This window comes from Lepisosteus oculatus, chromosome 17, assembly GCF_040954835.1.
Source record: "Lepisosteus oculatus isolate fLepOcu1 chromosome 17, fLepOcu1.hap2, whole genome shotgun sequence".
Taxonomy (NCBI): Eukaryota; Metazoa; Chordata; class Actinopteri; order Semionotiformes; family Lepisosteidae; genus Lepisosteus; species Lepisosteus oculatus.
In genome coordinates, this window is record NC_090712.1 from 1,452,902 (window position 1) to 1,468,941 (window position 16,040).

The 16,040-nt window shown below is 45.1% G+C and overlaps 1 protein-coding gene across 1 annotated transcript in view; it reads right to left on the bottom strand.

The window, feature by feature from the left end:
• arfgef3 (ARFGEF family member 3) overlaps positions 1 to 15,030 on the bottom strand; it is a 57,974-nt gene extending 42,944 nt beyond the window's left edge. Inside the window, exons 1-5 of the mRNA XM_069179798.1 lie at positions 14,577 to 15,030; positions 11,505 to 11,556; positions 4,608 to 4,689; positions 3,316 to 3,447; positions 890 to 958 (exon numbers count right to left, since the gene is read on the bottom strand). Of these exons, the coding sequence (XP_069035899.1) occupies positions 890 to 958; positions 3,316 to 3,447; positions 4,608 to 4,689; positions 11,505 to 11,556; positions 14,577 to 14,664 (423 nt within the window). The 5' untranslated portion in view covers positions 14,665 to 15,030. The remainder of the gene's footprint in view (positions 1 to 889; positions 959 to 3,315; positions 3,448 to 4,607; positions 4,690 to 11,504; positions 11,557 to 14,576) is intronic.
• Between the last annotated feature and the right edge of the window lie 1,010 nt (positions 15,031 to 16,040).

Genomic DNA, 16,040 nt, shown 5'->3' on the forward strand with positions numbered 1-16,040 from the left:
AGTTTTAAACCACAACAATTAACATAAACACGTCTTGATCGTCTCAGGATTTACCCTCCCCGAGGACTCAGCCCAGGGTAATGAAAGAGCTCTCAGACAGTGCACTTGAAAGGCTGGAATCTTTGCTCGTGTTCTTTATAATAATCCGGGCTGCTCCTCGAAGGACACTGTCATGTCCGTTTCCTTTCCTCCCAGATGAATGGGCGATCTTGACTGCAGCCCTCAATATTTTGAGGAATTTTAAGTTCATTACTAAAGACGCACCTGCTCCTGAGCCTGTCAATGTGTCTGTTGTCTCAATCAAAACACCAAGGAAAACAATAATATCAATATTACTCATTTAAAAAGAACAGATGGAAATGGCGGAGGAACAGGAAGCAGTCATGACACCAGCACCTGTCAAGGTACAGAGGAGAATACAACTGGGGGGTCTACTCTCAGCTCTGGCAGCTACACCTCATCGCTCGTTTCACAAACTGACAGCAGAAAAATCGAACAAACAGCAAAGAAGCAGCTGGGAGAAAAACTGGGTTAGCAAATAAGTAAAGACATTAAGAAAATCGAAAGCAATATGATATTTCAGAGCGACACAAACTCCAGCACAATTTCTTTTAACCTGGAGAGTGCGAAGGGTCTTATTTGAAGTTCTCCCCATTAACGACAACTAGCTTTTGGCTGAAACAAGCACTGCAATCTGCTGGGCGTACTTTTAAAGTTTTCACCACCCACCCACCCCAGTTCTACTGAACACCTGGAAGTTGGATATCCAAGGACGTGTGATATTAGAAGGGTTCTTGCTAAAGACATTCCACACCACTCTGTGCGTCAGGCAAGAAGCATTCAGATTCCACACAACTGTCCCTTCAACGCCATCTCATGACAGACTCACCTCTGCAATTCTCAGTATGGAGTCCCCATTGATCTCAAAGGTAGAGGAATATGTTATGCACAGCAGGACCTGCAGGAATAATGACAGCCAGAGGTCAGATGATAAGCAGATGACGTTGTGAGCCCTGCCTGTGTGGGTTTGAGAAGTAACAGGTAAAAAAACCCTAAAGACTGCTTCCTTAATTCAGCATCTTGCTTGCTATACCTACAGAAAATTTCAAAAGCTTCTTCTGTGCTACTGTTTTCAGGCTCAGGGTTGTACAGAATGCCTGGCTGTGCTGCTTTCAAAAGCAGATGGAAAAAAACAAGAGCGGTACAGCCTGATTTTAACAAGTACATGTCACAAGCAATGCTGATGAGAGTTTCACAGCTTCGTCAACACGCTAATTTACAGTCAGCGCAAGGATAAACTTCAAGGCTCCTGTCAACACTGATAGTATTACTATTAATGTAGAAACAAAATCAGAGGAGTGGTCTCCTGTGCACCATGTTCTCTGAAACTCCAGTTTCTATCACTGTCAGTACAAGTGCTACTTTAGGTCTCAGTATACTACGTGCAGAGGCTAAAATAACTACCCCATTTTGTCCAGTAAATTCTTGACTTTCTGGCTTATTAGCACTTTTGGAGGGTGGTTTGTAGCCATATACTACAAAAACTGGTTTGCTCTTGTGGCAGACTCGCTCCAGGAAAGGGTTGGAAAAGCTAGTTAAAAATTTCATTTTACAGCTTCTGGAAATGACTTTCCAGTCACAAGGAGCTTTGCAAAATATCTGTTAAGCAACAGATGAATTTCGTAGGACATCCCTTTTAAGAGGGCAGAAAAAAAAGGGTTCAACAGAGTCTGGTACGCGTTTCAGACAACCAAGGCTCCGATAATATCAAAGCTTAGCCAGCGTGCAAAAGGCAGCCGTGCAAAACAAGTTATAGCAAAAAAAGAGGCTTCAAAGCTCGCCCATCTGTCATTGTAGTTAGAGAAATGTACAGAAATGTGTGTCCTGTACATGTGTCACAATGACACTTGATGTAAGCATTACTGGATCAGAAAGGGTGCATCCCTGCTGGGCGGACATGGCTGGCTGGCATGAAGTCTCAGGTCAATGGCATGGTGCCCAGCGCTCACAACAACTGTGCCACTGGCTGAACCATCTATAGCTCAACGATTGAGCAGGCTGGAGTCTGGCTGTCACAGGGCTTGGAGACAGTCCAGAGCTCTTCCATTATTCACTAAGGGCAGCAATGCATTGAAGAGTCCTGGCAGAACAGGATAACGCAACACTGAATGCCAGGCTGCAACAATGTAACTGCTTAGGATTTTATAATATTAGGGACAAACTGTTAACTAGTTTGATTAATTAAAGGGAATGGACATCAGCCAGGAGTGTGGATGCTCCAGAATAAAGTCTGCTGCCCATTTTCTAAACTATACTCTCCAACATTTGAAAGAAGGAGACCGAGCAAGAGACAGTAGGCCAGTGTAAGTTCTGAAAAGATGAACAGATTTCATTTGATACACACAACTGAGTTCTGTTGTACTGGATTTACATACTGTGCTGCTTAACACAGAAAGCTGTTAAAACGAATTTTACAATGGAACAAACAGCTTTGAAGGTCTGTAATCAGCAGTAATTTGTTGGAAACTAACTTTGTGTGGTAAAGTCCAAGGTAAGTAGTAAAGACAGGAAGTACCCAGTGCACTCTGCCAGCACGACAATCCGTTTTACAAAGCATGCACAGCGAGGGAAATGAGGACTGATGGCACCTACATTGGCAGTGTTTCAAACCGTGTGCCTGTGGCACCAAGTCAATTATCACTTAAGACCTGTCAGCGAGTCGTCACTAATTGTCTATGTTTCCATGACACCATAACGTTAAAATATTTCAGAAACTGCAAGAAACTCCTGAAAAAACAACAACAACTTCCTCCACTGTAAATCAATGGATTCTCTCATCCAGTACACTTCTAAGGAGTTAAACTATTCTAGCAAGGGAAGGGACTTAGCAAGGTGCAAACTGAACGGAGAGTAGTTTTCTAAAAGTTTGTGACATTATGGCAGCGCAGATATTAATAAATACATCACTGAGTGAGGAATTCAAGAGGATATTACTAACTAGCTGGAAATGTCCCATTCCTACAGTATACGATGTGGAAGTATGAGCATACAGTGCTGTATTTCCAGTGATTCAATACTGGAGTTTCAAAGCTCCTGTTGTACATATATTCTCAGTGCAGAGCACCCATGTGTGCATGCACAGACCTGTATACGTCTACATAGCATAGACGCTGAAGACTGCCACCTACTGGTGTGTCGACATCCCTTTCAGGATTCACTTCATTTCCTAGCTATCTCCCATCCTAGTATGAGCCCGTCGATCCTGACTGCGTAACATCCAGCGGTTTTCCCTGTTAAGTGCTGGGCAGCCCTTACCTTCATGACTTCCACCTGCAGGTCCTCATGGAGGAAGGGCGTCACTCTCACAGCGTCCAGCGTCTGAGCCAACAGCTGCTTCTCCGCGGCCTCCGTCTCCATGGAGACAAACCTCTCCTCACTCAGAATCTTCTGCGCAAAGCCAGGACAACAGCACGTCACTGGGCTTCCTCGACGGGCTGCCACATCACGTTCCCGACACACATCAAGTTACCTTTCCCCTCCGTCTGTCCACCCATCCTACCTCAGTGCAGCTGTCCTGGTGAGGGCAGCCAAGGCCACTACATTTAAAACAGACTTTAAACCTCTCTTTTGTGGTTGTTTAATGGCCACAGACAAGTTGGAAATACCTGGGTACTGACATCACGCTTGAGATTTCCATTTGTAAAATTAATAAAAAAAATAAAAAAGAAATCTTTATGTGGAGAATTAATGTTACTTTTCCATCAGAATTAAGGAACAGAGCAACAGGCGTGAATGCTGTCATTGTTGGCTTTCACTTAATTACAGTCATTACATAAACACACGGAGACAAATGGAATCTTAATTAGCACAACTGTAAAGATGCTTTATGATGTGCAAGATCTTTCCTCTGTATTCTCTTAGATAAATTACCAAGAAAACTATAAATGGCATTATGTAAGACCAGTTTTTTTTCTGCATATATACAGAATATACAAAGTTGAGGCAAGGACCTAAAGACTGAAATATATTCCTATATGTATGAAGCTTTATCTTCATGGCCATGTCTTGTATTGTATGTATTGCACTATTATTATATAATTTGTTACACTGCGGCTGTGTTGTCTGTGTTAAGCTGCTGTTGCACTGCAATTTCCCTCACGGGATCAATAAAGTATCTATCTATCTATGTTATGTTACAAGATCAGTTCTCCTGCTATAATACAACTTCATATCTACACTGTAGAGGCCACATTTCATATCACCATGTTCACACAAAGTACCGATGCCTCAAGCAGAGCCCAGGCACAGAGAGAAACGAGCCAGGCACAACTTACTGTACCAATCTATAGTGTTTTTTTTTTAAAATGATAGTGATCCACATTACCAGAGAAAGGAATGAGAAAAAAAGTTTCTAGTTTTTTAGTTTCTAGAAGTGACAGTGTCTCCGCACTCCTACAACACTACACTAATCACACAGAGGCACGAGGAATCTTCATTTTTCTCTGCACCATTACAAGGGTGGCTGATGGGTGTCAACACGATCACACTCCCAGTGCAGCCTGACGTGGCGCGGTTTCCCCTGAGATAAAACCATTTGAAATGGGCACCTGCATTCCTGCGAGGGCGCTCTGGGCCAGCCTGACATTCCTCGACTCCAGGGCCAGCCTGAGAGGGAGCAGGCATCTCTCTCTAAGGGACCAGAACAGAGAACACACTTAGAGACCTGGGAACAGCTCACTCTCATCCCCACTGCCCCAAAGAGCTCAGGCCAGGCGATGTGGACTGCGGCTTCCTGCCATGAGCACAAAAACTTGATCTTATATGAAAAACAAAAGTCATCACCAGGAAGCAAAAATCAAATAATGATAATAAGCCCATCCCAGTCCTCTCCAACCTCCCAGTAGCAGAGAAAGTACACGTTTCAACCATCTATTGAACATTTTTCTAAAATGAACACTGCACTCTGCATTCATTAATTCAATTGAGACAATGGAAAACGATGCAATTAATTCATTATTATTAAAGGAAATGATTGATGGGTCAGCTGGCTCACAAGCTATAAAAGATACTTATTTCTTAAGTTTGGGAGTGAGCAATATCACTGGAAACTGCATTAAATCAAGTCTTTGAAGGAGGAACGGCTCTCGCACTGTGCCGAACCCAGAGGGTTCCCTGTGCACAACACCCAGGGTCTCTGCAAGGCAAACATGAATCAGAGCACAAACCCACCCACTTACCCAAACCGTGGAGGCAAGATGGTTGACGTGGTCGGTCTAGCCGTTAATCGTGAGCTACTGTCTGACTTTTTATGTGGTTCAGCTGCAAACACTGGCTGTGCTCCCTGGGAAAGGAACTGCTTTCCTCGGATCAGGAAAACACTCTTGCTCTGACCCTCTTTCCCACCAGGAAAGGAGCAGAAATTATCCCGCGTTTTCCAACTGTAAATACACATCTTATCTTATAAACAAAAACCGCACTCTTGAGTTGGCTCTTCCAAATTAAAACCGGTTACTTCTAGACAGGCATGTTTAAAGCTTTCTTAAATTCCTTTAAACTAGTTAGCGGAGGAAAAAAACAAACTTTGCGAATAAAACTCCCTCTGTCACTTTTAGACCAGCCAGAGATAGAGGAGGTGGTGAGACAGGAATAGTAGAGGGCACCAGTGAGTTCTCTGCCATCCTCCCTTGTGTGTGGGGTGTAGTGGTGGGATGAATGCAGCATGGAAAGAGTGGGAGTCAAAAAAACAGAAAAGGGAAAATTGCACATATTTGTTCTGTGTTGAAAAAACAAGGGTTAAGAAAGTCCAGAAGCAAAGCTGTAACCGTGAAGGTTACAGACCAGGGTTTCCCAACTCTTGAAGTTATAAAAACTCTTCCTCCTTGGAGAAGCATTAAATTGGGCTAGTTAAGGCTGAGTGATATTCTATGAGACAGGTTTCACACCTCAGCTCAGTGTTATCCTGCTGATGAGACAGAGACCTGGGACACCTTAGCAGGTCCCCATTCATTGCCCTGCCTGACTCTCCAGCCCTACTGCCTCTCCCTTCCTGCACAGCTGCCACTCACTGCCTCTCATCGCTGATGCCTCTCCCGCTCATAACGAAGCTGCCCAGAGGAGATCAGGAGAGAGGCTGCCTGGGGGAAACCTTAACTGGCGACAGGAAAGGCAAAAGAAATTGAGACTTCAACCTCAAGCCCTTAATTGATAAAATAGAGCATCCTCATAATTCCTTCTGCATTCTGATGTGATGGTTTTCATCCCCCAAAAGTGCCTTATTAAACACCCTTGCAAACCTGACATTAATTCGGTCATGAATGAAGGATGCAAAAATGCCTAATTAGGGCCAATATGCATTGCAGCCACTCTTTGTCGAGGTCTAGTCCTTGTACATAATTAAATACCAGATGTAAGACCGTGCACACATCAAAACAACACTCAATTACACAAACCGCTTTAAGCTGACACTAATGGACTAGACAGGCTATCTCATATCAACAGGCAAAGAGAGTATCAGAGGGAGGAGGAGAAATTAAGCTTGGATCGGTCGTGGGAAATGATTTCCTTAATGCCAGAAGAATCCAGCTGGGGTGACCACATGGCCGCCATCTCGGGAACTCTCTTCCTGACAATGAACTGGGTCTTAGACTGTGAGCCTACTTCACATCAGGCACAGCAAGCCGCCTCTGATGGAACACTACTGCTTTGCACTTCAGGATAAAATACTAATAAAGTACAATGTTTGCTCACCGACCATGAGGTGTCAGCTGCAACGATGCAGTCAGATAAAGAGATGAGAGGAAAGTGAAAATTATTGGGTTAAATAATTTTGGGGGCGGTAGGGTGGCTCTGTGGCTCAGGATCTCTGCCTGTGGCTGGAAGGTTCTGGTTCGTATCCCACAGCCGGCAGAGGAATCCTACTCCGTTGGGCCCCTGAGCAAGGCCCTTAACCCCAGCTGCTGCAGGGGCGTCATATAAACGGCTGACCCTGCACTCTGACCCCAAGCGTCTCTCTCCCTGTCTGTGTGTCTCATGGAGAGCAAGCTGTGAAAAGACAAATTCCTAATGCAAAAAATTGTATATGGCCGATAAAGTGATCTTAAAAAGTGTGCTTTGGAAGTGACGAGATTTAAAAAAAAAACGGGGTGAAGCTTGACCTTTGATCCCAAGGGAAAGTGGGGAGAATTTCCCAATATGATCTAAAAATGCCAGACCTTTTCAACCTCTGGCAGCTGCTGTAAGCACATCAAACAGTCTGTCAGGATTGAGCAAGGATTCGGCAGAGAGACGGAGAGGTCTGGCAGATAACTCCTCTCTTGGCGTAAGTAAGGATGACACCACAGCTCAGATGAATCGATCAGTAAAACTATCATGTGGCTGCTCACTGTTGCTCTGTCTGAGCAGAAAGTCAAGAAGGACAAAAGAAAGGTTGTGAACGAGAGGAGTTAATTTGGCCCATCTAGCCTGTTTGGTAGTTAGTATTCAATTGATTCCAGGAGCTCATCCAGCAGTGTCCTGGGCAGCTTGTTCCACACCCCCACAGCCTAGTATAAGAGGCCACATCTCCACTGGGTAACAAGCTCTAGGAAGCTAAAAGCTGCCATTAAACAGCGTTTACAGGTTCTGTAAACAGCAATTTGTGGTAGAGATTTCTGTCCTCTCACACTAAAGAACAAACATTTTTATGAAATATTCTGATATCTTTCTATTCCAGAACATGTCAACTGAACAAGATGGAGTCCTGTGGGCCGCAGGCATCACTATCATCTCTCTGCGGAGCTGCAGTCTGACATGACGTTTGCCCCCTCACACACACGCACACAAGCTCCCAGCGCCCCCCCGAACGAGAGGCCAGGGACCCCCTGCCACCGGGCCCGACCGACCCGATGTCCCTGTGTCACCTCGTGCTGTGAGGCAGCAGGAGACCGGGCCACTCGCGAGAGAAGATTCACAGATCAGAAGATTCGTCAGCAGCTCGGAAGAGTGACTCAGCTGCCTCCGCAGGACTCATTTCTGGCAGCTCTGGGGGGAATCTGCCTCTGTGGCTTCCCACGTACCTCCATGAATAACAGCAAAAAACAACTCGGAGAACAGGCGTCTCCAGGGGACCCTCTTCACTGTGCACTTCATGACAAAAATGAGGAACATGGATACCGTGATAAAATACGTAAGAACATACATATCTACATATACATAGCTTACAAAAAAAAGGCTAAGTGAATTCACTTTGATGCCGACACTAAGGTAAAAAAAAAAACTGTAAAAAAACTGTACCAGTGTGTCTCGACTGCAATGGTGTGTCCAGAAGTGTTTTTCCTCATCTGACCCATGTGCCACTCAGAAGGAAAATTTAAGACACCCTTTCTACTTTTCACATCACGCAGCTGTCTGCCTCACAGACCCTGGCTCAGCGGGGCTCTGAGTCAGGTAGCTCACCAGGGTGAGAAACGCCGACTCTGGTGTTTTAAGCGTCACTGAAATATGGCAAACGAACTGGAGCGTGCACCCAGCGGCGTGTGCCGTGCGTGACTACGGCAGGCGAGAATGGAATCCCTTTTCCACTGCCATGGAGACTCGCAGCTTTCAAAGAACAAATGGCACAGGTGCCAAAGAGGAAAAATAAAGGCTTCTGTTGATGGGAGGCCCAGAGCTCACACTGCACTGAATTCCAGGGTCGTGCATGTTACAGGGAAGGCAGTGACAGGGGATCACCAGAGCAATTTCCTTTTTCCTCTTATCAGTCATTCTGCATTTGGAAGCAGTGGGAGTTAATGTCTTGACGTTTCTGCTCCTGGCTGCCAAAGCAGAAAATGTTTCCTGCCATGCAGGACTTAAATTCTCCCTTTTGGTTGTTGTGCTATGGGAGAATGCATTACCCGCTTCTGCAACAATCAATGATTACAAATAAAAGCTAGAAAGCAAAAATTCTTAATAGATAAAAGGGAAGGGTGCTGGAGTAAAAAAACTGATATCCCATATGCCACCCACAACTGCTTTTGTGTATTTAGATAGAGCAGCTGAAAAGCAGGATTATGCGCCTCAGCTTGAATATTTATCTTGAGAACGGGACTTGCTCAGCAGGATGCTTTGCAAAATCCCATCATGCCCTTGTTCACCCATCTCTGGCAGAGTAGGCGTCTGTGTGGGTGGGATCTGTGGGAAGCACAATCCTCTTCTGCGATGAGCAATGTTCAAAAACGGTGCTTAATGTCAATGGACATCTCTTTGTTTCTTCTGGTCTTCCAGCATTTCAGAGAGTTTCATATCAACATACCAATGCATGCTATTACTCACTTTTTTATCACAAATATTCATGTAGGTAGTTTTTAGAATCCCTTTTTTCCCTTCATAACCCAACATCATACTATAGCTTCCCATGCAAGGAAGCATGTAGCACGTTTATGAAACAGCTCGTCACAGGAGACAGAAACAGAACAGCACTAACTATTCAGAAGGCCAGTCCAGGCACTGTTGACTTAGAACCCATCTGGTGCTTGTGCCCTTGGGTGTAATAAGTCTGCTGACGCTCCTGGATATTGCAACTGATCAGACTTTCAGATTGCCCTGAATCTGGCTGCTGCAGTTTCCAGTGGACACTGAAAAGGGGAGTATCCAGCATGCAGTCAGCAGCAACCTCTCTTACGAAAGGATGTCTTTGTCTTCATCAGACAATCTATGGCAATCTATGGTGTTACGAAGGACTGTCTGATGTTCATCTATTCTCCTGAATATGGACAAGTGAATCTCAGCCCCCCACACTCATGATGTGGCTTACAAAGGCTACGTCTATGTGATGGGAAATGTAGATAGAACAAGCATTCCTTTTAGTATCTAAGCCCCTGTTCACTTGGTGTATCTCTCTGCTGTGTAGGCAGTATATTTTGTTTTCTCTTATTCATATATACAATCAAGGAATTAACACTTAAGACATTTTAAGCACACATTTCACAACACAGGCAATTACTGTACCTGCACAGTGAAAGTCACCTGGTGGTTATAACCTCTGTGCTGCTAGCCATGGCCATATTGCCAGGTTTTCTATTGCCCTGTAGTGTTTCTGTTCCTAGGAGCAGATATATTAACTAACTGATCGCAAGAATGGATAGAGAAAACAGAATTGCATGCAAAGCTATGGATTAAAATGCAACACCTCTAGTGCCCAGCCAAATCATTAAATCGTGTTAATTAAAGTAATTAATGCAAGCAGCACCTCAAGCAATAGATTTAATCTCAGTTGCAGGCAGATCCATTGAGTTACGCTGGGAGCCTCTGCTTAAACGCCATCGCCTAAAGTCTTTACACAAAAGACAAAAACAATTCCCAGGTTTGACTGTTGCTAGTCAAAAGCAACAATACAATATATGGACATGCCAATGCCCTGCCACAGCATTAATGAAACAACACATTTCATTTTGCTAAAGTCTTTCACAGGTTCCTGTTGCTTGTAGCTTCCCTCAGTCATGCTAGCTAGTGGCCTGGAGGCTGCTGATTGCTGACCGGGCTCTGTCACAGCCTCACAGAGCTGAAAATTGATGAGTGTTCTCCAACCTTGTAGTCAGGTCACCTGACTAGCTTAATTAAGAGATACTAATGAGGCATGGAAAGCACAAGGACAGTGTGCATCGGCCTGGCAGGGAACAGACTTCTGCGCTGTGGTGTATTCAACTGATCAGCCCACACTGGACCCTCTCACTGCCACCCTTCTTCAGCTGCCACCCACAGGACCAGCAGCTGCTGGGCAACAGAACTGCCACCCCTGTTCATGAGCAGAGCTTGCGGGAAGGTCCCACTCACGAGCAGCAACAGCTTCTTCAAAAACGGGTTCCCTTGGTCATGCACAGACAAATCTCAACTGATCTGTGAAGCTCTGCCAGGAGATAAACGGCTTTTATAGCAGGAGTTTGGGAGCAGAAGGTTAGATCCTACTCTCGCACACTTCCACTCGCCTGCATATATAAGTCTCGCACCCAGGTCTTCCCTGCACGCCTCTCTCTCACACCCCAGACCCCCCCAGCTCCCCACTGACTGCCTTGCACCATCTCCCCAGCTCACTCGTCTCAGCAGCGAGGAGGGAGAGGGGTTAGCAGCCTGCCCAGCCTCAGACAGGGGAGCCATGCTAAATGCAAACAAAGTACGAAACACCGGATGTGTTTTTATGCCAATTTCTCCCTCAATTCCACTATGAGTAGCAAACCTGAACACAAAGTGCACAAACTCTTACTCTAGAAAAAACACTTAGCGAGTCTTTTGTCTCTCTAAACACTGCTACGGAAGCAAATTAAACATCTTTAAACATATCAGCTCATTTGCAGCTTATTTCAAGTTCGCTCATTAGAATATTTGACTGTGATACTATTATCATCAGTTTCCAGCGCAAGAGCTCCCTGAAAACATCACACATTACAAGCAGGCCGTGCTCAGAGCTCACTACAGCAAAACTACACCGGCAGACACATAACAGCGCTGTGCACTGTCCTTCAACACTGTCGAGGTCTCCGTTGTCTTACCTTAGCTGAGATGGCTGAACTTTGACCGATCCATTATGAGCTTCAAGCGTTTCTGTAGGGTTACAGAAAGAAAAACACAAATGCGTTATACTGATGCGTGTTAGGGAGACATACTGACATCTCACCCTTTTTATTTGGGAAAAGCCAGCCCGTTAACAACACACACACAGCTCTCAGCCCAGCAGGGGCGGGGTGAGCACAATGTACACTCTTCCACTGATGTAAACAACCGGCTTCTCTTCACACTGTGGGCACACTGAGGGAAAGACTGATGCATATCTCACTGCCAGCTCACTGGCACCCAGCAAACCACTGGACAGAAGATATAAGAAAAGGAAAAGTGCATTTAACTTATTGGATTGCTAGTGCCTCATTCCTTTAAGAACCTGATCTAGACATTTCACAAAGGAATCTAGGGCAACATCTTCAACAGCAGGGCTACCTAGCCCGTTACAGTCTCCCACATGTCCTTGTGTAATCAATTAACGTTACTCCTGTAGAATCGTGTTTGCAGCTTGCTCATCCCAGCCCACATGTAAAACAGAAATCACATGACACCAAAACCAGGCCTGCACTCTGAACGGGGTCCTGTACCGATTCAGCATCCCTTCAGATGGAAACCGATGTGCAGGAATCAGATCCTTCTACGAGTGGACCCAGTGGATTCCTGGTAGCAAAACCTTCACAGCAAAGACTTTTTGCACTTGTGTTGCCAACCACCAGAGTCGTAAACACAGGCGACGCAGTAAGAGAGCTGGTCTTTACGGTGATTAATGGAGGAAGACACTCAGAATATTTCTGGGAAATTTCCACTGCGAGGATTCTAGACTCCGAGTCCACAAAGGTATTCAGGGAGCAATGTACAGCACCACACGAAAAAGGATTTTGTTGTGAGTTTTTTTAAATGTCAGAGAGCATTTTCAAGCTCCTAAATGGACATCCCCCACAAATCAAATAATACTCATGATAATATGCTGAGGGAAGAAAACTCCTTTGGCACATGTTGTCATTATCTGACCAAAGACGTAGATGACAAGAAGCTGTATGAACTGTAAATAACTGCCCATCACACTCTGTACACATTGCGATCTGTCATGGTGGAACCACTATACCTTACCCTTTGACTAAGAACATTTCCGTGTGACATTTTGAAAGCAATACCACGTTCCAAAATTGACAGAAGGCAGTTTCCCTTTTTATTCAACATTACAGCTCCAAACTGATTGCTTGCTTATCTCAAAGTAACCCCTTGCTCTAATCCTGGGCCGAAGAGATAAGACAGGTCACCAGTTACCATCGCACTTTACTGGCACGCTGCTGACAGACACTTGTGGCACCGGATTGCTGAAAGAAATTCCAGAAATATTTAACACTTAGAAATGGTGTCCAGTCAGTGAACAGCTAGATGTTTAACAGGACTGTGCTTTTGTGACAAAGCTTATTTTGGGCAGAGCGGTGGCTCTGTGGCTCAGGATCTCCACCTGTGGCTTGAAGGTTGCCGGTTCAAATCCTGTGGCCAGCAGAGGAATCTTCCTCCCTTGGACCGCTGAGCAAGGCCCTTAACCCCAGCTGCTCCAGGGGCGCTGTATAAATCTCTGACCCCAAGCTTCTCTCTCCCTGTCTGTATGCCTGTGTGCCTCATGGAGAGCAAGCTGGGGTATGTGAAAATAAATTCCTAATGCAAAAAATTGTAAAGGGCCAATAAAGTGATCTTATCTTTACTACTACCTTCAGCCTGAAGTCAGTTTTTGAATGGAAGAGACAGGCAATCGGGAAATTCCACTTAATATTCAAGCTCTGTGCTACAACTCTGTTTAAGGAATGTAAAGTCTACATCCCGTCTCACAACACACGCGGGTTGACACTACAGCACAGAAGGGGAGAGAGGAGTGACCATCAGTATATTATATCAGTGTGGCAGGCTTGTTAATCAGCAGGCAGCTGTTTGTATACAATGACCTCATCGTGGGCTTTTCACATCTTGAATATAGTACAACCAACCACTTATTTTTTATAGCAATGTATTTTTTTTTTAATGCTAAAGGGTGTCCAGACGATGAAATTCTGGAACACCGCCCACAGCGTATTGGGGAGACTCACAGGCTTGGGTGAAAGCCTCAGACTAACTTGCCTTGTCTATCACAGCTTATATCGTTAGGTATTCTGAGGTTCAGGGTGAAGTGGTCATTTAGGACTGGTTTCCCACACCCCAGGAGCAGACCTGCACTGTCTCACATAAATTAACAGCAAGCGGTCCAAGACTGGCGCTAGTGAGTGAATGCGCTCCTGCTGTTGATGCAATCCACTGACAGAACTGCTATCCGCCGGATATTATTTAAAATTCAACTCTAAATATTTACCATTTCACTTTAGGTAATACAAAGACACAACTTTTTCTTCACTTTTGCGACAAGATGAAACCATTATAAAGATTTGTTTTCAGCTCAATAGCAGCGCCCCGAATCTCTAGTATGAGACGAAATACCGCGTCAATATATTGGTTCGTTTTTCCAAAAAGAGGAAAATCGTTGAATACAAGATCTACTTTGCACGCAGCTCCCTGGAGTGCACCTGAAAATCAGTCTGAAAATTGTTAGGTGAACAACATTCTGTAAAGTATTGAGGGAAGAATAAAACCGTATTAGGCATTTAATCTGAAGGAACATACAGACAGTGCATATTTTATATAGCATATAAATGACAGAAATGTACAGTTTTATCTATATTATGTTTATACGGGGTTTACATTACAGCAAGACTGTGGGGGGAGGGGCGGAGTTCTGTAATACAGGTATCATTCTTGCTCTGCTGGGTAATTTGCGTTAACGTCCCTTTCCACTCAATTGCTTTCCTTTGCCCAAACTGTCGTGGTGTGACATGTCCACATTCCAGTCAAGACAATTAAACAGCTGGTGAAGACAGAGAAACATGAGCACGCCTGTGCTTCCGCGATACGGCGTCTGGACCGACCGTGGAGTGACACGGAGCGAGAGGCTGTGTTTATCTCGCAGGCAGCGGCTCCACATTTCTGGGCTCAACCGGAGCAGGACAGGTGCGCCGCGCATTACTTACCGCAGGCTAGAGCGCAGGCGTCTCTGATCGCCTTGTGCTTATTTCCCGAGGCGTCCTTCTGTAGTTTCCGCAATATTTCCTCCATCATGCAGAACTCAAGGATTTCCGAGAAACCTCGTCTTTTCAAATCGCTGTGATGGTACAGCTATGTGCGCAGCATCCCGGCTCCAGCGATGATTCACTCCAAGGCCAGTGATGTAACGCGGCACGTCAATGCCGTGGAGAGGAAGGAGCGGCGCCGTGACTCGCCGGCTGAGCGAGTTAAGTCTGGGAGGGGGGGAGGCTGTCGAATCGCGTCCAAAATGGACGGGAAACGGTGTGCGACTTGTTTACGTGGGGGATAGGTGGAAATCCTAATTACACGCACTCCCCCCCCTCTCCCACTCCCGAGACTGTTTCCCCACTGTTGCCTGTGGAATCTTTGAAACACGTAAAACGCGGCCATGGAGCTCCGTGGATCGGACACGTTCATTTTTTTTTCCCTGACACCTGAGCTCCCCGGGTGAGGCGGCTGGAAACTACAGTGCAGGTGCGGAGGCAGGGGGGTAGAGATCAGTTTATGATATGACTTTGTTGTAAATGTCTGTACAATTTATTTAATTTGTATTTTTTTGTTTTGTTTCATGCTAATTGTATTTTTATTTGCTTTGGGTAACACTGATTGTACGCATCGGTCATGCCAATAAAGCGTCTTGAATTGAATTGAACCGATAGCGGGGTCGTTTGTCCAGGCACACGTTTGTCCGGTGCGCATGATTTCGCGATCCTTAAACGCCTGCGTTGTTTTTAAAAGGTACCCATTTTGTTTACTGAGCAAACAGTGCTGTGTCCACAAATAACAATACGTGTGTGTGTGTGCGCGCAATCAAGGGAGGAGTTGGGTTTTAACTCCGGTACACAAATCCAAGCATGAAAGTAACGCCACAGAGACTCCCGATCCCTGCAGGCGACTCCATCCACGTCATTCCTTCTCGCTTGCCCGGGGCTCCGGCGGCCGGGCGACACGGTAACCGAGCGCATTCAGCGCTGGAGAGGCGCTCGTCCGGCGGGCAGTGTCGCTGCGGAGGCCTCTCTCCTGCAGTCGCCTGGGAATGAAGACATGGGGCAGTAAACGCCATGTAACGCAGTTCCCCACTCTAACCTGATTCCTTTTTTTGTTATTTATGCGTAAACAATAACAAAAAAGTACAATACAAACAAGAGTACATTTAACATTTCAAGACAAAAATATCGTCAGGGGTGCATATTACAAAATAAATTCAAATTATGAAAAAAGTTTAAACAAATTAAGTAGTCTGTAGATATTCCTTTACATCCATTTTAAAATGCTCAAACATAGGATTCTTCCCAGACCGCTTCATTTTATGTATATAATAATGTGCCATCATAATAATTAAATTTATGACAAACGATATTTTAGTATTGTTTTCGATGGGGCCGAAACTTAACATAACATCTTTTTCT